General features: G+C 49.5%; 1 protein-coding gene across 1 annotated transcript in view; it reads right to left on the bottom strand.

Annotated features, from left to right (window-relative positions):
* Nucleotides 1–24480, bottom strand: part of MTMR12 (myotubularin related protein 12) — a 56800-nt gene that overhangs the window by 17113 nt on the left and 15207 nt on the right. Inside the window, exons 2-8 of the mRNA XM_028523400.1 lie at nucleotides 21123–21183; nucleotides 18268–18410; nucleotides 17273–17345; nucleotides 16101–16231; nucleotides 14737–14830; nucleotides 11258–11387; nucleotides 4920–4995 (exon numbers count right to left, since the gene is read on the bottom strand). Coding sequence (XP_028379201.1) covers nucleotides 4920–4995; nucleotides 11258–11387; nucleotides 14737–14830; nucleotides 16101–16231; nucleotides 17273–17345; nucleotides 18268–18410; nucleotides 21123–21183 — 708 coding nt within the window. The remainder of the gene's footprint in view (nucleotides 1–4919; nucleotides 4996–11257; nucleotides 11388–14736; nucleotides 14831–16100; nucleotides 16232–17272; nucleotides 17346–18267; nucleotides 18411–21122; nucleotides 21184–24480) is intronic.

The following is a 24480-nucleotide window of genomic DNA, read 5'->3' as shown; positions in this document are numbered from 1 at the left end:
CTTCGATGTACAAACAATACCTTGACTATGTTAGCAGCAGCCTGGCCCAGGAGACTAGAGGTCAGGCCGATCCAGGGGATACTATGCACTATACCCGGAAAATCCAACATAGAGGAACCAGTTTGGGGCTCCGGGGGAAGGGGACATAAGCAGCTCAATCGGTGTTCGGCGTGTAGGGTGTCTAGTGCCAGTAGGACATCCGAGCAACGATACTCAGGAGGCACCTGAGATGAGGGTTCTGAGCTCAGGAGAGGAAGGCAGGACTGGAGCTCTGGACACGGCAGCTGACTTCCAGCTGACGGGGAACAGACATGAGCCCACTTGGGAAGCAAAGCGAAGGGACACAAAACTGCCGAAAAGCAAGGATTCCCTGAGGGGCAGGCGGTGCCCATACTCTGATGCTTTAGGGTTCACAACAAGGCAGAAGTGTAGAACACTGAGACAATTCAGAGGGCTCTCTGCTGTCCTCTTATCCCCTCCCCCAGTGCTATGCTGAGCCACGTGCGGACACCCCCACAGCTCTAGCTCCCTGCCAAAGGCGGCAACATCCCGCACGCCCAAGCAGTCCTGCGCCCCTGCTGGGCACAGCTCATCCTGATGAAGGGGGAGATGCTCTTTATCATGACTGCGTGACAGGGTCTAGGCAACTGAGTGATTTTAACCCTTTTTATCTCCTTTCCTGGAACAGAAAGGGTGGTTCTTGGCGGTCTCAAACCATAACTCATTTTCTATTTGAGGCACAACAGTAAAGTAACTGTCTCAGCTCAGCTGAGGAGCTGAGGGGCAATTCCCTGACTATCCTCCATTGGAAACAGTATGCAGAAAACAAGCAAAATTCTTGTTAGAGAGAGACTGCTCTCAGGAATTTAGCAAAAAGCACATGTCCTCTCCTGTTGTAGTGTATACTATTTCTGTCTGGAAAAGGGCCCGGGGTTCTTAGTGTGAAGGACTTGACAACAGATAAGAATCACAGTTGGTTAATCCTGTTTACCTAAGAAAAGGAAGGGGTAAAATTATTCATTAGTTCATGCATCTCACAGTGTCTCTCTTAACAGAGCTGAAGAGTCTCAGGGGGACATGCACAACCGGAGGCTAGAAAGCAGTGTAAGGAAAAGAGCTATTAAGGAAGTAAGAGGACCCAGACACTACGGTGCTTCTACAGCCAGCACGGGAGCTTAAAAGGCCCGAGGGAGGGTGCACCAGCGTCAAACTGTAGTGGCGGCAGGGGCACCGGGGCCAAGCGGGCTCTGCCTGGTGGGGGGCCGATCAGCAGAGGGGGGGCGGCAGGGAAGCAAGTAGAGAAAACGAGTTCAGACTCTTTAAATCCGTTTGGCAGCCAAGGACGGGGGACACCACAGTAGCTTTACTCCTAAGAACGGGCTTCTTCAGGTTAGGGAGAGCTGAGGAAGTCTCTGAGAGGAGAGGACCGTGTGGAAAGACACGCGTGGGCCGGGGGACTGACGGGAGCAGGTGCCGGACAGAAGGGCAGACGAGAGCAAGAGCTGGGCAGGGGTCTGGGTTTGAGCTGAAGGGCAGAGGAGTGCAGAGAAACAACAGGGGGTGGGAGGAAGGAAGGCGAGGGGGGTCTTGTGGTTGCTGCCCGTGATCCCACTAAAGGATGGGAAAGTTCGTCTCTGTAAGAGAGTTCAGAAGGGAATCGCGAATGGAAAGAGATGAAAACGTCCGCAGCAGCCCCGGGGAAGAAGGGCACAGGCCCCGAAGGAGTTAAACCACAGGCCAGGCAGACGGCTGCAGAGCAAGGACCCAACCCAGGTGACGTGACAGCTTCCATAGATCCCATGAAGTCTGCTGTGCTGTTTGGCGTAAATAACCCACAGCCACGTTTGTTAGCCCCACAGCAAAAAAAAAAAAAAAAAAAGAAAAGAAAAAAGAAAGAAAGAAGGAAAAGAAACAAAATCCTCTGGGTCGGAGGCCAAAGGCTCCAGAGCAGCAGCGAGAGCACGACTGGAGTTACAATGATGGAGGCTTCCCTGACGAGGATGCGAAGGCAGAAGAGGCAAAGAGGTGAAAGTGCAAAAAAGCGTGGAGATAAGGAATGTTCTGGAACTAGGTAGTGGTAACAGTTGCACAAGATTGTGAATATATGTAATGTCACTAGTGGTAAATTTTGTTATGCGCATCGAGAGTTCTGTGTTCTCTAAATAAACACACAAAGTCCACCTTGTGTAATATTCTTCTGCTGTTCATTCATACAAAGTCCACTAATGACTTTCAGGTCACATAACTAAGGCTGATGACCTAACACAGCGAGAACACCTCCCCACAGTTTCTATCAGCTATGCTGCCAGCTCCTCACTCCGGGCTTAGCACGGGTCTGCCTCTCAGCCCACGGCCCGGCTGGAACTCAGAACACCGAAGCTCCAGACAACGCCGACGGAGAGGCTGCCTACTGCTGCTTGTGCAGACAGCTCGTCTTTGCTTCTTCCCACGAAGCCCACCCGCTTCTCCTAGACGCTTCTGGGAAAGGCTGAAGGAGGGAGACCCTCGTTTGCATTCTTCTGAAACAGTGGTTCTCAAAGTGTAGTCTACAGATCCAAGATGGGAAGCCCAAGACCCTTTCAGGTGTCCTGAGAATAATACCGAGACGTAACCTGTCCTTTTCACTGTGTGGCCATCTGCACAGGTGGTGGGTGACACCGCCCGTGCCCCAGGACCAGTCAGGGCACTGCCACCGAGCGGCACTGCCCGCCCCAGGATTCTCCACTGCCACACACGTGCAGAAAACACACTCAGCTTCACCTCCCAGTGCCCTTGTTGAGGGACTGACAATTATTAATTGTATTAATCTTGACCATTCCATGTCTTTTTAATGTTCTGTGTGATGAAATGGGAGGTAAGCACCAAAGCACGTTTGCCTCAAGGAAAAACAGCATATGCGCCTGAGAACTGAGCTAACTGTTTTTTCATGGAACTGAAGAAATGAGTGACTGACAAATTATGGGTGTTCAGACTTTGGTAACTAGTGGTCATTCTTTAAAAATAAAATGAATTAAGTGAGCCTATTGCTTCATGAAAAACACCTGACAAATTGCCACCAAAGATAAAAATTAAATTTTCCAGTAAAAATTGGAATTTTGGGAAACTAGTCTCTGCCCTTTTGGCTGAACAGCTTCCCAATATTTAATGATTTTCCTGGTGAGATGGAATGATATAAATGAAAGTGATTTTTATTTATTTTTTTAGTTTTATTTACTATTTTGAGAGAGAGAGAGAGAAAGAGAGAGACATTAGTTGATTCTTGTGTGTGACCTGACTGGGGATTGAACCCGCAACCTTGGCGTATCAGGACAATGTTCGAACCAACTGAGCTACTTGGCCAGGGCTTGGTTTTTATATTACATAAGGAAATGTCAGTACTGGACAATCTGTATTACCTAGTGAACCAATATTTTCCAGATGACCAATGTATAATGTTATAAAACCATGCGTGTTTTGAGATCCATTCAAAGTATAAGATAAACCAATGGATTCTAACTTAGCAGAGAATGAAACATTTGTTGATTATGTTTTCAGATTCCTAACTGCAATTAACCTTTATGAAACTACCACTGATCAGTTTTTTGGTGTACCATCAAAAAATAATATTCTCAATTACTGGAAAAGGCTATTAAATAGTCCTTCTTTCCCCAAATACCTATCTGTCAGGCTGGACTTTCCTTCACGTACTTCCCCCAAAGCCTCACATACCGTAACAGACTACATGAACAAAGCATACAGAAGTATCCACCTGTCTTCTGTTCCCAAAACTGTAAAACAGTGCTGTTCTGCTTTTTAATATTTTGGACAATATAGTTACTTTTCACAGAAATATGTTATTTACATTAGCAGGTTATGAGTTTATCACTAAAACAACAATTTTAAGTGTTTCAGGTTTCATTTTAATATGCAAACAGCAGTAGATACAACCCCATAACAAAAACTCTTCCAGATCCCCAATCATTTTTAAGAGTGTGAAACGTCGGAGACCGGGAAGTTTGGGAACCACCGCCCTACACTGAAAGTTGCAGACCGGTGTGGACATGGACCAACCCGGGCCCGAAGACTTGTTTTTGAGCCTCTGGATCCAACGCACACATGTAGAAATCAAGAAAGCTCCCTTAAGAATCCGTACCTGGGGCTTCTCCAGAGAGGTCAGGGTGCCTGGCAAGACCAGGCCCATACTCCCAGAGCACAAGCCTGCTGGCACAGAGGGGCGGCCACCCGGGTGCACCGTAAGGGCCGCCACGCTCATCACTTGCCCGGCCTGCTCGTGCTCCTGGGCGGGTGACCCTGCCTGCTCGTCTCGCCTCCCGTACAGAGTGACCTTTCTGGCGAACCAGCCATGGGCACAGCAGAGCATTTATTTGTAACTCTCGTTCCTCACTGAATCCCTGCAGGCTTGGCAACTCCCAACCACCCATGAGAAACCGGAGTAACTGCCAGAGTCTTGCTTTCTTTGATCAGTGACACATTAAATGTGGCTCCCATCCCAGTCTATTCTGTGAAACTCAGTAAGCTCTTTCTGTCGTCTCTGGGAAAAACCACGGCCAAGCCCAAAGATTAATGGTGCAGGCCAAAAAGAATCTTAAACCCTACTACCCTTAGGGTGGTCGGCTGAGCCTCAAAATTATTTAGGTGTTAAATCAGGCTAGCTTTCAACACCAGACAGATTGTAATCCTCTTAAAGCTTTTCAAAGGTGTCTCTGCTAACGCCATTGCATCTGTGAAAACTTTAGAGCTCTGTCCCCAGGAGCCTCTGGTCTAAAAGACTTCTCCAGGGAGTCTCTAAGATATTTTTGGATCACTCTTGGGCTAAGGAGAAAATCTCTAGTCCCAAAGCCAAGGGATTTAAGTAGGACAATTCCCCAAGATGAGCCGAGGAAGCAGCCGTGGCTGTCAGGGTTTCCAGATGCACTTACCGGTACGCCGTGACCCTGAAAGCGAGACACGTTCTCTTCGGGAAGAGGGGTCGGGACAACGAAGTATGCTGGCAACCTAGAAGAAAGAGATGGCATCAGTTTTAGCAGTGGCGCTAATTCGCTAAATATCAAAGCTCAATTTTAATGAACACAGGAAGCTAAGCAGAGTGGTGGGGAATGGACCATATTTCCCGGTTAAGAGCCAGCACAGGTGAACTCTCTCCGGCCAAGTAAGAGAGTCTGAGTGCAAATCCCAGCTACGCCTCTGGTTCTGGTAACTACAGACAACTTTCTTCACTTCTCTGGGTCGGTCCTCTCATCCACAGGAGGGGGGCACTGGAATATGTGATATCTAAAAGTATGTGAGTTCCAAAATTGGGAGTGATCTTTGTCATCACGCAGTGACAACAGAAGCACTTGTGCTGTTTTTGGTCCGACTAATAGGACCACTGCCCACTTTACCAAGTGCTTCAACAACACTTAAGTGTTACTATTGAATACACACCAGACTCTGTTCTAATTACTGCATCTGAATTATTCACTTAAACTCCCCAACACCACGACGTGGCATGTACTACTACAACTCCCATGTGACAGATACAGAAACTGAGACACAGCGCTACCAAGGCCCTTCCCAGGGACTTAACCCCCAGGAGTAATGACCTCAGTCTCCACATGAGAAAATTTAGGTTCCAAAAATAACACACCTGCTAAGAAGGGACGTGGGACAGACAGATTTTCGGGGTCGCAGAGGTCAGAGATGTACCGGGACACCCTCCCCTCCCCTAGTCAGCAGGTGCAGGTTTTGTTTATCAGAAGGCCGCCTGGTTTTATCACCGCGGGGCGGGGAGGCTCTTTCACTCAATGAGCCCGAAACTAAGCCTCCCCCACGACGAGAAGGTGCCTGTGGTATCAGAACTACAATGAAACTACTCAGGTGGTGTCTGTATGCTGCGTGTGTGAAGTAAAGCTCTTAAATAGCAATATTAGGTCGTGGGAAAGATTACTTTTCCAAGCTGAAAAGATCCAAATTTGAGTGTGATCAAGCCAGTGGATCAAATCAGGTCAGAGGGTATGGAGCAACATTTTAAACATCACCATGGGGATGTACTCATCAAAATCCAGACTGTGGGAAACTCTCAGATAGATGGCCTGCTTTCTTCAACTAAATTATATAAGAAGAAAATGATGGTGAGTGAATCTATAGATTGAAACATCGAAAACCTATCAACTGCAAAATATCAATCACACTCAATCCTGACTAATGATAAAACATGTAAAAAGATGAAAGATAAACTGTTTTAAAATTTATAAAACAATAGGGAAAATTTGAATACTGGGGATGAATATTAAGGAGCTAATATTAAATTTGAAACTTTTGATAATGGTTTTATGGTTATGCTTATAAAAAGGAGCCCTTGCCCAACCAGTGTGGCTCAGTTGGTTGGGAAACATCACCCAAAGCGAAAGGTTGTCAGTTGGATTCCAGGTCAGGGCACATGCCTGGGTTGCAGGTCAGGCGCCCGGTCTGGGGTGTGTATGAGAGGCAACCCATCCATGTTTCTCTCTCACCTCAATGTTTCTCTCCTTCTCTTTCTCCCTCCGTTCCCCTCTCTCTAAAAGTTAAATGAATAAAAATCTTAAAAACAAATAAGGCGTCCTTAATTCCTAGAGATGTACATAGAAATATTCATGAATGAAATGTGATGAGCTCTGGGATTTACTTCAAAATAATCCAGGGGAGGATAAATAAAACAGGAGCAGCCATTCGTTAGTAATTGTTGAAGCCAGGTGAGGGAGAAAAGGGAATTCATCATTTTCACTTTTCTTTTATGCTCTTAAAATTTTCCTCGAGAAATACCTTAAATGTAATTAAAAAGAAAAAAGTTCCCATAATATTGTGACATAAAACTAGGTTTGGGAATCACTGGTCAAGGCTAAGATACCTCAAACCATCAAAACGTAGAAGCTGTTTTTGGCTTCTGAGGTTTGGAAGTGCTTAGGACATTGTCTCATGCATCTGCTTGAGTGCGTGGGCGGTGAGACACCCCCTCAGAGGTCGTTGTCACTGAAGTAAAAACTTCTTCACACATCAGTGGCTCTCAAACTCAGGCTGCCCATTCGAATCACAAGGTAAGATTAAAAATTCTTCATGTCCAGGCCCCACCCCAGAACTATGATCTGTCAGACGCTTAAATGCTCTCCAGATGTGCAATCGAGACGAAAGCTGCTGTTCTGGAAGATCCTGTTACTCCAAGTCTGCAACAGCGCCACCTGGACGCTGATATGGAAAGCAGGCTCTCAGGCCCAGGGCCAGCCTCACAGGATCGAGGTCTGCATTTGAATAAGCTCCCAGGAGACTTAGCTGGACAAGAGACTGTGAGAGGAAGCGGTGCTCTAGATGGCAGCCTACAGACATGTCCGAGTTTCCCCACTTGTACAGGGGAGTCACCATGGGGTTGGTTCAAACCCGATTCCCAGCTCCTTCCCCAGAGGCTCGCTCTCCGAAGCTGGGGTGGGGTCCTACTGCTTTAAAACATTCGCACGTCTTACAGTGTTGGTCAACTAGTTAATTTTTTATGTCTTTCACCAAAGGGAGAATCAAGTGGATCAGCATATGTACCAGTCACTCAAGAAAGAAGGCTGGGAGCATGTTCTCAATCCACTGAGATTTTGCTTCCCAGCAACTGTTGCCAGTCTGGCTCAACAAAACTCACACAAATTCAAAAAAAAAAAAAAAGGAAGGCAGGCAGGCAGGAAGGAGGGCGGAAGGGGGCGGGAGGCTGCCCAGAGAGGGACAGCCCTGCACCAGTGCAGGAGGTGGGAGAGGTCCTGTCCTGTCCCACTGCACCACAGGCGGCTCTGAGGAGTCTCTGCGATAAGACTCCCCACGTCTGTAAGCAAGTAACCCTCCCTCCTGGGACAGCGGTCCTTTTAGTGATTAGGATGAGTTTAGAGCAGAAAGTAAACAGCTCCTTCAAATACAGGGTGATTCTATTCACGGGAAGCTGTGGGACCTGCTCAGGCACGGCCTCGGGCAGGGTGAGGGAACCCGCAGAGCGACAGCACCGGGCAGCGGTGTCTGCCTGTGGCGGTGTCGGTCTGCTCACGGGCTCCTCTGTTACTCGTGTCCCATGGAGTGAGACCTCCTCACTCCTTCCTAGGGAGGTGGGACGAGAGAAGGGCTTTTCAGGAGAAGGAACAGACTGCGGTACGGGGAGAGCCAGCCCTGACCTTAAAGGAAGGTGACGTAGGCGCTCAGTCTTTCATTCTCACCCGAAGTGACTGGAGTCCCCTCTGACTACGGGTGGGCTTCCGTTAGTTTACTCACCCTGTCTCCTATGTCTCGAGTCCCTCATAAATCCAAGCACTACACTTGGTTTGCAGGATAGAGGGTGGAGCAAAAGTAGGTTTATAATCGTGAGCACATGAAACAGTTTATTCTTGTATTATATCTATTAGTTATTGTATTATTTTTCATACACACTGCAAACCTCCTTTGCCACGTCCTGTGATGACGAACAAAACCAGTGCCCTTGAGTCCCCGGAGCTGCCTTCTCTACCAGATGTGCTTCTGGTGTGCTGACATGTACGCGAACACCGGTGGATTTAACCAGTCCGAGGCAGGACTTCTTCTAACCAGCCCTGGGAACGGCACTGCCTTCTCGCAGTTCCAACGTCACATCACGAGCTACCACCTCCCCGGAGCGGGGGTTTCACCCTCTTTCTGAGGGGTGCTAACTTTCACTTTTCAAGCTTTGTGACTGTAAAGGGGAGGAGGAGCTCCATGGGAGTGGGGGCCCACGTGATACCACCCTCCCCCTGCAAGCCCCTCCCCCCGTCACCCCAGCTCCCACTGTGACAGGAAGGTTAATCATAAATGTTTGAGACTGGTCAACATCAAAAGTCATCTGCTGAAGAGGCCCATCAGAGCCACGAATTCAAAACGCTCCACAAAAGTAGAGCGGTCACACTTAACCACGGGGATTCGTTCCAAACCCCAGAGGATGCCTGAGACCACGGGTGGTACCAATTCCTATATACCGTATTTTGCCATGTATAATGCACACTTTTTTGTCCAAATTTTTGAGGGAAAAATAAGGCTGCACATTACACATGGGCAGTACTAATTCTGTTATCTAAGTGAATGTTTTTAATTCTTTTATTTATGCTTATGTGTTAAAAATGTTAGTTTAGAAAGCAATAATGATATCCATATGCAAATTACCCTGAAATACAATAATTGGTTTCATTCCTAAATATAAATAAAATTTGAATTACAAAATTAAAATGAAAGATTTTTTGCCCTGAAAGTCTGGGCTAAAAATGTGGGTGCACGCTGTACATGGAAGTGTACCACACGTGGCGAAATGCGTGCGGCACACTATGCTCTGTCCTGTCCACACATACCTACGATGAAGTTTAATTTATACATTCGGCACAGTAAGAGAGTAACAACAATTACTAGTAAAATAGAACAAGTGTAACAAAACCCTATAATAAAAGTTACGTGAGTGTGGTTTTTCCCTCCCTCAAAATATCTTACTGTGCTGCACTCACCCCTTCTCTTAAAGGAAGCACTTTGCAGCTTCACTGGGGCGTGTCTGCATTGCCGCCTCACTCACTCCTCTTGCACTTCACGGCCATTTCTGAGTAAAATAAGGGTTACCTGGACACAAGCGCCGTGATCCCACGACACTCAGTCTGATCAGCAAGATGGCTAGGGAGTGGGCAGGAGTGCCTGCAGCAGGGACACGCTGGACAGAGGGCGGAGCGACTCCCAGCCCAGGCGGGACGCAGCGGAGCGCTGTAAGAGCTCATCACGCTACTCAAACAGCACCCTGTTTATGAATCGTTTATTTCTGGAATTCTCCATTTAACATTTTAGGGCTGCAGCTGACCACAGACGATGAAAACCGCAGAAAGCAGAGCCCTGGACAAGGGGAGACTCCTGTACAAATTTTATGAAACTGCTAGCAGAGCGCTGGGGCGTTGTGTTCCCAAATGGTAAGACTCAAGTTTCTAAAAGAGAATTATGCAAAATCAACCTTTAAAATGTAGGTCAGGACACATTACGCTTCTGCTCGAACTCCTCTTCACTTACCTATAAATTCCTCTGACAGCCTCCCAGCCAGCCAGCCAGCAGCCAGCCGCCCCTCCTCTCCCCGACCTCGCCTCCCACTGCCCGGCCCCTGCTCGCTCCTCCCAGCCCCTGGGCTCCTCGCTCCCCACACAGCCGGACCAGACTGCACCGCAGGGCCTTTGCTCCCGCCACCGCCGCTGCCTGACCAGCCCTCCCTCCCCGTCCCCGATCTATTTTTCTCTGTAGCATGTGTCACCTCCTAATACACGGTGAGTGCTCACTTATTCTGTCATCACTTCCTCCCACGGCAGTGACAGCCCCAGGAGGGCCGCGTTTTTAGCCTCTGCTGCTGCTGTACCTTGAGTGGCTAGGACACTGTTTAGCACAGAGTAGGCACTCAGAAATTTTCACTGCGTGAATAAATGACGTGTTCGGTAAGAGGAAAGCAAACACACAAGATAAATTCAGAAATGCTTCTAAAAATGCTGCACTTAGATTACAGATACAGTAATGGGAAATACAACAGAAACCCACTTCTGAATGTTTTAGGGGAAACTTGAATTAATGTGGAGGAAGGGGGCCCTTCTGATGGGAACGTAAAGTGGAGTAGCTGCTGGGGAAGACAGTCTAGCAGCTCATCAAAATGCTAAAGGCAAAGTCACTACCTCGCCTAGCAACTCCACTCCTAGGCCTTTACCTGGGAGAACTGAAAACGCACAACCACACGAAACGTCGTACTCACACGTTCGATGCAGCATTAGTCATAACGGCCAAAAGTGAAAACAACCCAAATGTCCATCGACTGATGGACAGATAAATAAAACATGGTCTACACAAGTATCCGTGCTATGGAGTATCACTCAGCGACAGACAAGAAGGATGTTCTGGTACGTGCTACAACATGGATGAGCCTTAACGCTGTGGCGCTGTGCTGAGTGAGAGGAGCCAGGAGTAAAGACCACATACTGTGTGGTTCCCTTCCTATAAAATGTCCAGAAGAGGCAAATCTACGGAGCTAGAAAGCGGGTGAGTGGCGGCCTAGGGCTGGGGGTGTTCTGAGAACGTGGGGAGAGATTACTAATGGGTATGAAGTTTCTTTCGGGGATGGGGAAAATGTTCCAAAACTGACTATAGTACTGGTTGCACAACTGTGTGAGTATATTTCAAAACAGTGTATCTCCAATGGGTGAAACGTACGGCATGGGAACGAAATCTCGAGACAGCTGCTTGCAGGCGCACGGCCCTGAAAGCTCACCTTTCACAGACCCTGTAGCCTTCGTTGACACTCACTGCTTTGTACTTCACGCTGCCCCGGGTCCGCTCCAGCTCCCGACACCAGTCCTCGAGGGTGTCAAACATCACAGTGTGGCTCTTGGGGCTGGTGGCTAGCAACATAAATGTAAAAAGACAACAAAAGCCTGTCATGAAGCGCTGGTCTTCTAATGACGGCGCAGTGAATTCTCAGGCCCCAATTCCCTTTACTGCACCCATGTCCATCCAGCAGGATGACTTCCCCGCTCACTCCTAACCTTGTTCCCCTTTTTTGTCACGAATCCAAAATTGTAGCTGAGGCTCTGTTGTTTCATACGGGAGGAAAGGGGCTGTTTTAGTTCCACTCCTTGCAAAAGTAATCATAGGTCCATTTTTAGCCATCTGACCGTGAGATAATTTGTATAACATAAAGAGATCCCGAGAGGTGCTGAAGGGCGGGCTCAGCACAAATGCTCAAAGAATGTTTTTAGCCCCACCAACAAGTGCGTGGGACGGCCAACTCATCTGAACAGCATGCAGGGCTCCTGAGTGTAAATCCTCCTTCACCCGGAAGACACACTGCCAGCAAGAGGAGTTCCCAGCCTGTCCCTGAAGGCCATGAACACAGGAGAGCCACGAGGAAGGCAGGGCCTGCCAGCCAACGGCTGCAGCGCGAGCCAATGCTCTCACCCCAGCCCGGGCCCCGCTGCCACCTGCCGGGAGGAAACGCCCAGGAGCATGGCTCCGCCCCACTGATGTCCACTGAGGGTCCCGGACCCTCTCCCAAGCCACACCACCACTTGCTGGGGGTGACATGCACCACAACAGTTGTGGGCATTTACACAGATCGGTTAGTTCAAGCCTTTGCGTATCTAAAAAAATAAACATTCTGGGAAAAATAAAGCGTTTGATAAAACTCCCATCCACTCTTTTCAATAAAACCAGACCATGGTACAAGGGATGATGATGAGAATAACAATAATATAAAAACAGTAGTGAAGCTTGTATAAGCTTCCAGCACTTAGTGTGTGCCAGGCACTGTTCTGAGCATCCTGAACTCAGTCCTGGGAGCCCCACAGGTTAGGTGGTCTTGTTTCCTCCGTTGGACAGCCTCGGCACAGAAGGGCAAATGACTCGCCCAAGATCACAGAGCCAGCCAATGGCAGAACTGGAATTCAAGCCTAGGCAGCTGTAGAGAAAATTTCTATACAGTAATAACTGCAAAAAAAAAATTTCCCCATGGACATAAGCATTTACGACCTTTCAGCCAAAGCACACTTATGAATTATTAAGCCTGAGAATTAAAGATGTTCAGATTGCAACACAGCCCTCTCTACAAACCCCTACGCAGTGACAAAGCGAATTAATTCGTCAGTTCAAAATTATCTAGTGTAATCTTGACTTACCAACACTTGGGGGTGAAAAGGAGAAAAAAAGGGCGGGACTGAAATAAAACACCAGCAGTCTCACATGTGGGGCCTTGTGGCACCAAGAGCCACCACAAGGTAATGAAACAGCCAGGTCCGCCAAGGTAAGGGCTTCTGAACACGGACCCCAGCTGAGAAGCTGTCCCAGGCTGGGTCCGGAGCGAGAATCAGATGTGAAGAAGAAGCAGAACCCCTAAAAAGTGGAGGGAGACTTTCCACACGTAGCCCGACGCGCGTTGGTGTGCATGAGAGCAGCCGACAGAGCCTGTCTCTCGCACCGGCACTCGCACGCTTACCGACAGCAGAGAGAGCTGCCACTCACAGAAGTGAGCCTCCTGAATTAAGGAACAAACGTTAGGTTCAGCCCACTAGCAGTGCTACCTATGTTTCACGTCAGCACACTTCTCTGAACATAACACGTCCTGAATGACACGCAGTTACACTCAGTTAACCCTCATTTATTGACCGTACCCTCTGAGTCATACGTTTAATAATTTATAATCTTCACGACACTTTAAAGGAAGCATTCACACTACCATTTTTTAAAATGAGGAAACAGAGGCCCCAAGATCACACTGCTGCTAAGCAACCGAGCAAGGATCTGAACTCAAGGAGCACAGACCCCGGAATTCATACCACTGAATCACCCCCGTTCCCAAACTGCAACCTGCTCCCTCAGACAGCTCCATCTCTGCCTGAAACACGCCTCTGTGCCTGCCAGAGACTCCCACGCCGTCCAGGCCGGCTCACGCACAGCCTTCCTGCCCCAGGATGGTCAGGCACTTCCTCCTCCTGCTCCCACGGCCTCTTCCAGCAGAGGAAGCGTCACTCGGCTGCTTCTGACGTGACGCTCTCAGAGCGCAGAGACTTAGTCCTGCTCGCCTCCGCACCCCCCAGAGCCCGACCCACAGCAAGCCCTCGACAGCATTCACTCAGCAAGCAGTACGTGTGACAAAGCAACTCTGCACTCCGGAAAGCCTGACACGTGCCGCTAAACTGACAGCCACCTCCCGGACGAAGAGCACGCAGCACACAGCACCGCCCAACACCAGCCTCCTGTGAGGAGTGGTGGGCAGAGCCGGGGAGCCGACGGAGGGCAGAGACCTAGAGAGGGAAGAAGACAGACCCCTGCGGAAACACGCACGATGCAGGCACTGCTAACAACTACTTCAGATGATCAGAGGTCCTCAGCTAAAAGCCTACTGTCTTTTTCAGTGAACTGCATGGAGAAATATTTGCAATCTGAAGTTTTCCAACCAAGCTGGTTTTCTGATGTGTTCTTTTTTTAAAATAATGCTAACTGTAAACCCTTAGGGTTGACTACGGGCCATGTACTCTTCTAAGTACTTTATGGTACTAAGTACTAAGTACTCCCTAATTTAATCTTCCCAGTATCCCAGAGAGGTAGATACCATTATTATCTTCGTTTTACAGATGAAGACACTGAGCCACGGGCAAGTTATGTAATTTGCTCAAGGCCACACGGCTAACACTGGCGGACTCAGGTCCCGACCCAGACACGCTGGCTCCTGAGTACACAAGCTCTTCCGTAGAACATCTGCTTCCCACCTGATGTGTTCTTTCATGTGCAACTTCCATCTTTCATGCAAAACCATCAAACCAATAATGCCTCACAATAAGACAACAAACCTAAAAGATAAGTAAAAAGCAACAAAGATCATAGGAACAAACATAGAAACTTTTTTTTTTAAGAAACCTGAACATGCCCTGGTTGGCATAGCTCAGTGGATTGAGCACGGGCTTCGAACCAAAGTGTCGCAGGTTCGATTCCCAGTCAGGGCACATGCCTGGGTTGCAGGCCATGACCCCCAGCAACCGCACATTGATGTTTCTCTCTCTTTCTTCCTTCCCTCTCTAAAAATAAATAAATAAAATCTTAAAAAAAAAAAAGAAACCTGAACGTGTCGCCCAAGCAAAGGTGACCGACTGCTAGAAAAGAGGAGGAAACAGCCCAGTGCGTGGATTCTCTCCCACCAGTTTCAGGCAGAAGTGGGAAGGTCTGCCCATTCACAAACGGAAACCGGAAGACACTCACCTGCACTGCTCTGTACAGCAGCTGCATAGGAAAAGAGAAACAAGCGCTTGAGCCGTTTAGGGGCCAGGGTGTGGTGAATGATGCCGCTCACAATCTGGAAAAGAACCAAGCAGTGGAGAGAGTCACGTCTGGGCAGTGAGCACGGAGCCGTCTTGTTCTCAGTCACGCGAGCCGGTCCCTAGGGGCGGCACGCGAGAACTCCCCGAGACCTGCGCCTACGGCGGCACCTCTCGGAAGAACGCCAAACACACAAAGGCCAAGCATTTTGTCAGGTTTCCCAGGAGTTTTGGATTTCTAGGAAAATTTGTAGAGCATAGTCTAACTGCTCAAAAACTAGGTGCTAAAAAACCTCAAGTGCCACATTCGGACACCCTAAAATCTAACATCAGAAACACACACAGCTGGTGTCAGATGCAAACTGAAACAGTCTGGTCCATCTGTGGCCTGCAGGACTTTCTTCTAGAAGATGAGAAACGAAATCGACCCTTTGTGCTTTTGTCTGAGGTGCCCAACAAAAGCGTGTTTGGACAGGTGACCAAAACCATCATTCAACATGAAGTGTCTGGCTTCTCAGGGAACTTTCCACACCTACATCACCCCTCTGCTCAGAACAGACAACTGAGGTCACGTTCACTACCCTTGCTGACCTCCATGCCACCTGCAAGAAAAGCAGGGACTTGCCTGTCAGCGTGCGTAACTCACTGCAGCCAAACACACCGGACGAGCTGGCCTCCCGCCTGCGTTCCCCGCTGCGCTGGACCACGAGAGTGGCAAGTTCGGGACCTTCAGCGCTTCAGTGAGAGGAAGCTTCGAGGTCCCAGTGACCACTACAATCAGCTCACCCAGCTACGCATCTTAATTTACTGTGGCTACCGGATTAAGTTTTCTAAAGTGTCCAAAAGAGTCCACAGGCTCGTTTGCTGACTCGGTTTTGCCCATCGGACCTGTGCACCTCCTCCCCCTCCCACACCTGTCCACTGCTCTCCAGGCAGAAGCTCATTCATCCAGGAGCCGGGGGTCACTGCTGCTGGCTCTTGGAAAGGCTGCCAGGGGCAAGGTAAGAGGGTTGCTTCCATCCTTCCCCATCTCCGACCGCCCGCTGACCCTGGCTTTCCATCTGCCACCCTTCAGAGGCTCCAGAAACCGCAACATTACGGGCTGAAGAATTAAAGGTAGCGCGTGCCAAGATAATACACAGGCACGCTGCACCCAATTTCTCTCAATTCTAATCAAGGCATACGGGGTCACAACCAATTCCACCTCCACAAAGTAAAAGGCTCCCTCGACCTACATGCAGTGTAAGCTGAAGTTGGTGGGGAAAACCTGATGGGAAATAAAACCTAAAAACACATGTAGCTAGTTACCCTTTTGACTTCCTCTTCTTTCGTGTACCTCAGGCAGAAGTGGAACACCCGGAGGTCTTTGCAGTGGATGATGAGCTTCTCGGGGTACTTCTTCAGCTGTCCGAAGAGAGTTTTTTTTTTCTCATCAAACACTGCACATACGATAAATGATAAAATCAGGAAGGGAAATTATAAGGCAACAAGTTAACACTCAAGACACCAGGTGTACTATTAACCTCTAAGGAGACCTCTGGGAAGTGAGGGGTAAGGTGCTCCGTTCTAAGTCACTGCCAGCCCAGCCCAGCCCAGGCCCACTGCAGGGCCCGGGCTCCCCGAGGGCACTCGGGGCTCTCCGCGGCTCTCAGGACGCGCTAGACGAGAAAGGACTGGCCACCGCTGAAGGACTGACTCTGCTGGCCTGCAGAAAACCCTGCTCCAGAAGCTGGGATTACCAAGGATGGACAGGAGACAACTAGGGACAGTCGACTCCTGGGTTTAGGGCCAGGGGTGGCTCCTGCCCCCGCCTTCCCTGCCCCAGAGTTCAGACCACGCAGCACCTGCTGGCATGAGAAACATCACACATGACCACTGCATGACTGCTGAAAAAGTCCTCCTTACAAAAACAGAGGAGTGGAGCAGACCAGTACCTGAAGGCAGAAGAGACACCCAGATGCAGAACGACAGACCTGGATCAGATTCGCCTTTAAAGTAAGAACGACACAGCTACCCCTGACGGCAAAAAGTGTGATCCAAGCCCCGGCTGGCGTAGCTCAGTGGATTGAGCAAGGGCTGGGAACCAAAGTGTCGCAGGTTCGATTCCCAGCCAGGGTACATTCCTGGGTTGCAGGCCATGACCCCCAGCAATCGCACATTGATGTTTCTCTCTCTCTCTCTCATCTCCCTCCCTTTCCTCCCTAAAAATAAATAAATAAAATCTTTAAAAAAAACGTGTAATCCAATCTAATCTATAATGGCACTGTGGAGTATTAGGAAGAAAGGTTCTAAGTTCAAGTCCAAGCTCCTCCAGCTAAGTGACCAACCACAAACAAGCCACTTCGTATATCAACTTTGTCACCAATAAAACTGATGTAAACAAGATTAACAGAAGAAGAAATTCTAGTAAACTATAAAAGACCATAAAAACATTATCAGTTACAAAAGCCTGCAACACCCAGGGGAAAACAGATACTCACCTCCATAAATCTGATCCACACAGTGGAGTGTAATGTCATTTTCTCCTATAACCTTGTTCTTAAACTGGGTTTCCTGAAAGATTCAAAAGGGAAGAACTGTGACTCCTTGCTGCGCACTGGCACACACTTACAGACAGAGCACATCATCATTCCCCACGCGCACACTAAGGAAAATGGAAATGCAGCCACAGGCCTGGGAAAGGGGCGGGGAAGGGTGTGCGGAGAGGTGTGGTCACCGGCGTGGGGACCCAGGCAGCACAGGCCGTCCCTGGGCTGCTCCTACGTGAATACACCGCACCCCCACAATCGCTTCCAGGGGAGCTGTGATTTCTCCACACAGGGAGAAAAACACCGGGGACTCGAGTGGCCGTGACTGCTGCCTTTTACAGGGCTGGGAAGCAAGCTGCTACAGTGGCCCGCAGCCAGAAGACCATGCTCTGAGACAGCAACGGTGCTGCTGTTTAAGAAGCAAGGGTGGGCCGGACGGCTGCGCTTCCATCAGCGCACGGTGCCCGCCGAGTGGTGTGGCCAGCTCTCCCCTTACCACACTGCTCACTCTTCAGGAGCAGGGACAAGTCTTACAAGCACACCGCCACCCAGTGCGGAGCAACCCAAATTCAAGTGCTGTACTCAGCATCAGTTTCATAACTGAACTTAGTTCCCAAATTTAAGAAACAGTTTAGTATACAAAACACAGGGGGCGGGGGACCAGTGTATCTGGGAGATGTCACTCCGGTGAGTGGTAAGCGCTGCAATGAAGCACAGAAGGAAACAAGAAGCGTCAATCTATGAAGGCAAATGCAGGCCGAGTGGCAGGAGGCATGGGAGAAATTTCTAGAGCGGCCCCGCACTGGAAGGAGACCCTGAAGGACAGCGAGCAGACTTGTCCTTTGTGCTTGTGTGCGTTGGGGTGCAGGGACCGAGAAGCTGGGGAAGAGACGGGAGGCCACAGCGGCACTGCTCCCCCACACGCAGCCAGACGCGCTCGGACGTACGTCGTTCTCCAGGGCAGACTCGTCACTGCCCAAGAAAGCGATCTTGAAGTCCGTGCAGACCAGTCTCCCACAGATCCCGCGCTGGCACGAATCCTCCTGGACATACTTCAGGACGGTGCTGGCTTCACAGAGCAGCTCCTCACCTGGGTGAAACCAGAACAACCCCCGTTCGAGTCCTCAGGGAGCGCACGGCATGCGAACGGCGAAAGCTTCCCGGGCCGCGCTCCCGTGAGGACCAGCACACAGCACAACACAGCACTGGCTCACGCCTTGCAGCCAGGCCGACGCAGCCAGACCTGAAGCCGAAGATGAGGCAGTGTGGGGGCCACTGGCAAATAAGATCAACGGCTCAGGTACACCTTCACACAGGCACCCCTCCATCTTCTCACCGAGTAACAAGCTTCCAAGGGGGGAAATGATCTCGGCTACAAGTGTCTTTATTACGTGGACCCAGGGGATGTCCCACAGAAGCAACACCCTAACTAAGGGAGGGCAGAAAGGCCCGCCGGCGTGCTCCGGAATGCGGGCCTGAAGCCCACCTTCGGGGGCAGTGGGCCAGGTCTCATCTGCAACTGCCAGAGGGACAGGGCGTCTCCCTGGCCACGGGGCTGTCAAGCAGCTTCCTCAGGCGCAGAGGCTGCCACCTGACCGCGCTGACTCTGGCTCTGCGGACAAGGGCGGGAGGAAAAGGGAGGCCAGAGGTCTGCGGTGGGGGGAGAAAACTGTTTCCTCTCGGTGTGTCACCTTTCCTCCCCCATCCGCAGGCACCCGGCCCGCATGCAAAGCTCTGCTTCCTGGAGACGGAGTAACTCTCTGCACAGTCGGACAGACCAGGAGGTGGGGAGGGACAAGCGCTCTCGGCTCCCCCAGAGCAGCAACTCGGGGCCGGCTGTCCGGGTGAGGGCAGGAAAGGAGAAGGTTATGGGGGAAATGAAACACTAGGTGTAAATACTTTGCAACAAAGAAGAAAAGTAATTTCTTCTCCTCCAACAGACAGCCACTTTCCCCTCAGGACCTCCCTCTGGGTATTCCCTTCAATGTCTTCAAGTTTACGGTTTGACTCAAATGCATTTAGTCTGACCTTCAATATGTAAAGAGAACAGTCACAGACATGAAGACTGTCCGGGGACACACGTTATGACGCGGCTGTCATCTTCCAAGGGGTTAATTACTACGGAAGCACTGCAAGGTGGCTCAGTCACTAGGTCATCCTCTAGGAGAGACCACAGCGCTTGGGGAAAACAATGGAGTCAGGGCCTCATTAAGGTTTAAACAATCCCAGAAAAGGTGCCTCAGCTAAGTCCAAGGTGAAAGACATGTGAGCAGGGCTTCCTGTGCTTTCAACTCCCAGAGTGAAACGGCTTTGAACGGCGAGTCATCTCTCCCCAAGGCCCCGGCAAGCCGTTCTCAGCCTGTGCCACGCACTGGAGATGAGCAAGGGGCACGCGGTGGCTACTGCAGTGCCACAGTCTCCGACCTGCGTGTGCAGAGTCTTGAATCGCGGGAGCTGGAAAAGATCTTGGTCTAGTCTAGGAAGCTGGGGCTCAGAGAAGTCAGCTGTGAGCTCACAGCTGCACACCCGGACGAGACCATCGAGTGACCCAGAAGGCGGGGAAATGTATGTAACACTAAGCTAAAAATAAAGTTATTCCCAGAACTTATAACCCAGGAAAAGGAAAGACAATAGGGTACATGGATTAAGGTTTAGGTCTTTACTATAGGAAAAAGCCTTTCAAACTTAAAAATCACTTTAAAAAAAACGTCATAGGCCTGGCTGGTATGACTCGGTTGGTTGAAGCATAATCCTACAGACTGAAGGGTCATGGGTTCAATTCCCAGTCAGGGCATATGCCTGGGCTGTGGGTTTGGTGTGCGAGGGGCAACTGATTGGTGTTTCTCTCTCACATCGATGTTTCTCTCCCTCTCTCTCTCCCCCTCCCTTCCTCCCTTCCCCTCCCTCTAAGATCAATGAGCATGTCCTTGGGTGAGGATAAATAAATAAAAACTTATAGGATTCCAATATGTTTACCAAATAAGGTGGATCAGCCAGAAATCTGTGCATATACATATCCTCCCAATAAAATGGAATAAAATAAAAAGTACCAGAACAAGCCCTTATTGTTTTGGGAAAATGTGCCTTTAAAAAACTTATTTTAAAAAGCTATTTGGGATTAGAAAAAAAAAAAGCTAGAAGAACTGAGTGCACAGCTCACAGCCCCACATACGAAGAGGACACACCACCAAGGAGTTTCTGTTTCTGAATTCAGACATGATTAAGGCTTGACTCAAGCCACAGAGTCACTCTCCCTGATCTGAAAAACACCCAAGCCACCCAGGCTCCTTGGTGCTAACCACAGGGCGAGCCCAGGCAGCCCTGGGACGGGGCTGGGGGCCACAGCCCACCTGGCACTGGCGCTCAGATGCACAGGCACAGACAACAGGTGGGAAGCCTGGGAGGCAGCGCCAGTCACCGGCAGCTGCACTTGGGCAGCGGGAAGAGAGTGTGGGGTGCAGGGCTTTGTGGGCGACCAGGATTTTCCTGACTGGAGACCAGAACACTGGATGGGGCCAAGGGAGGTGACCTAAAAAAGGCCTCATTTGCTCGTGAAAGCGGTGACAGTTTCCCAGGTTTGTTTTCATCTGCCTGGGGAGAGGAAAAGAAGAAAAATTCTTTGCAGATGTTGTCATACTCAGACCCAGGTGTGTAATTACTGAACTAAAGACCTTGATCCTTTGTCCCACTCATGACTGTTACACATTGTCTGGATGAACACAAAGGCTATATAGCCACAGCAGGAACGACATAATCAACGTTGGCTTTGAGCTGCACGTGATGCTAACATGATGACTGTTACCTGGCAACAAGTGAAGAGTTACTTCCTTCTCTGTTACTTCCTTTTCGTTTGTGTGAATTTCCTAAAAGAGAAAAGCATAGGATAATATTTTTCTTTCTTTGTTTAGGGGCTCAAAATGAGTAACTTTAAGCCATGCTTTCAGAATACACACAAAAACAGAAACCCTCGTCAAGGGTCTTTTCTTTGACAAGCTAGTTACTGTTTTTTTAAAAAAGTATTTTTTAACTAAAGGGAGACAGAAAATTCCAACAAATTTGTTCAATATTAAACTAATTATTTGGGACTGACAACTATTCACTGTCCCAAGCAGGGAGAGAGGGGTTGGCACCATCTAAAAGGTCAAATGTCACACGCAAAGCAAGGCAGCTGGGAGTCAGAAAGCGAGGGGAAGACATCCCACAGAACGATTCCCCGCCCCCTCCAGTGAGGAGCAAGGATTAGAAGCAAAAGGCTGTGGGTGACAGGGAGAAAATGGACTTATGTAAAGGCCTTAAAGGTAAGAAGAGGAAAATGTGAATGGTTCAAGTCAATACTCTGTAAACAATAAAATAGTAAAAATAATTAAAAATACTAGAGTCAGTATTGATGCATCTGCCCCGTAGTGTACTAGGACCCAATGAAGTCAGCTGGAACCGTCCTTTGCCCCTTCTGAGTTACCTAAGATCCCCAGACAGTGCCCCGGGGCACAGCCATTTCTAAGGAGGAATTAAGGCCAGGTTCTGTGTCACTGTTTCTCAGTGAAAACAGCTTCAAATGCCTCCCTGTTGGGTTGGTGTTTATTGAGTATTCAAAGATGACCAGCAGTCCTCAACGAACAGTCATACATGGCTGTCAACCTAACAAGAAGGCGGCACGGAGGGCCTCCCAATGCGACCTACCACCCATGAAGTACTCTCGCCAAACTAGCTAAGCTCAATCTGCTGGGGTGTCTGTGTCATTCTACCAATTTACGAGAAACACTGAGACAGAGAAACATGTTAAATGACACCACGGGGACACAACCAGGCAAATCCTGCCTCTAGAACGTTCTACAAGACACAACCAGTTTTGTCGACAAATAAAATTGGATTTTATTTATCTGTTTATTTTGGCAGAAGGCCCCGGGTGGTAGGAATTTTCTGAAGTTGTTGATCCCATCTGAAACACGGCATCAGAAGAAACCTGGGTACGGCTGAGGCAGGGAGAGGTCAGACGGCCCATCCTGAGGCTGAAGGACAAAGTCACGGATGATTCAGAGAACCCGCTTGAGCAAGGGCTGTTTTAGAGACTCTGCGATTCCATTCCGGGACGGAATCAAGTCTGCCTGAGGCAGTGCTTCGCAGCCCTGAGGGCGCCAGACTAGCTGGGGAGCCTGCAACCTCTGTAGACTCTCAGGCCTTACCACGGGCTTGAGGAACCAGTGTTTTCACGTCGGATTTTGCCGGGTAGAGCGCACACCCACGTTTTTGTGTGCACTACACACAGGACTTGGGCAAAAAGTGTGCACTGTACTCAGCAAAATACAGTAATTTAGGAATTCTCACTGAGAGTTTTCATCTGTCTTCTGCAAAGAACTATATTAAAGCACAATTATTTTTGACAGGTCTATCATCTTTCTTGGAGGAGAGAGCAAAGCTGTTCATTAAATTCAATCGGCTGTTGGAAAACTCTAGCAATCATCTTGACTAGTGATTGGAATTCAGTCCTGACACCAACGCCAGCGTGGAGAGGGCTAGCCTACCGTTATGCCCCCAGGAGTATCTATCATCTTCTGATGATAAAGAATTTACACCATCCAAAACCATCTGTAGCGATTCTTGAACTGGTTAATGGAATTCCTCTTTGGCCATCAGGAGACACCTTTTAGGGTTCTGTCCTACCCAGTCAGGGTGATAAGCTTTTCTTGAGCCTTATGCGCCAGGCACTGTTTAAAGGGCCTTACACTTGCTCACTCACCGAACCCCGACGGCAAGCCTCTGGAGCAGGGCTGCCGTGCCCACTGTGCTCTCCATCTCGCAGACAGCGATGCCCAGCCAGCATGCGGTGGGGTGGAAGCTGAACCTGGTAGCTGGCTCAGTCTATGTTCTTACATGACACCATATTACCTCTTCCATGAACGAGCATCCTGTCTCTTATTACCACGAAATGGTAATGAAGGAAAAAAGGAAAACCAGGACAGAAAGATGGGTGGATATAGCAGCCAGACCCACCAGAAACCAGGCCGAAGCAAACATCACTGAGAGTGCCCAGAGGAAGTGCCCGGAGAGGCAGGAGGAGGCTGAAGGGGAAAACCAGGAAACAAAAACCACCTGTCCCCCGGAGTAGCAGCTGGCTGCGTGGGGAAAACTCTGGGGCTTCTCCCCCCCACGGAGAGAGTTGCCTCCGATGACTTCCTTCACTGGGTCCTCCAAGGCAGACACCTGACCGACACCCCAACCGACACTCCGGAGTCCAAGGGGAACTCCTGACCCCCCACCCCCAGGAAAGGCGCCATCCAGGACTGCTCTGTGCAGGTCGTCCAGAGCGGACTCCACTGCTCCCCCTCACACCTCCTCCTTCCCCCTCCACGCCCGCTCTACCACCAGAGCCCATCGATACCCCCTAGTAAACGCACCCAGAATCCACGCTGCTCTCTTCTCTCCCCCAGCAGCACCCGGGACCAAGCAGCCGTCACCTCCCACCTGGAGCACTGCGGCAGCTTTCCAACCTGTCTACCTGTTGTCTCTCTATCCTCCACGCTGCAGCAGCTGTGAACACCTCAGAGCACAGTGTGCTCTGCATTGCTGGCCGGGTAAAGACGACGATTTAACCCAGCCTACGAGGCCTTCTTAGCCTGGCCCCCACCTACGTCCAATCTGCACGTGGGCCGCACTGGCCTGCTTTCACCCTCCCATACCTGCCACGCTCCTTCCCATCCTGAGTGGTTCCCACAGGAAGTTCCCTCTGCTCGGAATGCTTCTCCTCCCCCTCTTCGCCCTGTGAATTTGGGGTTTCCATCCGATCTCAGGACAAGGGAAGTGTCTGTGTTACGAGGCTCTCACAGCCCCATGTACCTCTCCCTCCTAGCACTCAGCACAAATGCAATTTTGCATCTGTTTATGTAGTTTATTTAAGTCTATCTCACCACCAACCTATAAAGTCTTCGAGGGCAGGCATTTTGTCTGTTTTTGTTTTTGTGGTTCTTTTTTTTTTTTAATTCGCCAAATAGCCTCAGAATCCAATATAGGCCTTGCACACAATAAAGGCTCAAAAGATTTTTGTTGAATAATTTAATGAATAATGACTTTAAATGATGAGAGTTTTTAAAAATACTCCAGCAGGGCCCAGAGAAACGTATGGAGATCTGGGTCCAATATCAGGGCGCGGCCATCAGTGCGCT

This window comes from Phyllostomus discolor, chromosome 3 (genome assembly GCF_004126475.2).
Source record: "Phyllostomus discolor isolate MPI-MPIP mPhyDis1 chromosome 3, mPhyDis1.pri.v3, whole genome shotgun sequence".
NCBI classification, from domain to species: Eukaryota; Metazoa; Chordata; class Mammalia; order Chiroptera; family Phyllostomidae; genus Phyllostomus; species Phyllostomus discolor.
Note: the sequence above shows the minus strand (reverse complement) of the source record. Positions and strands in the feature narration are given on the sequence as shown.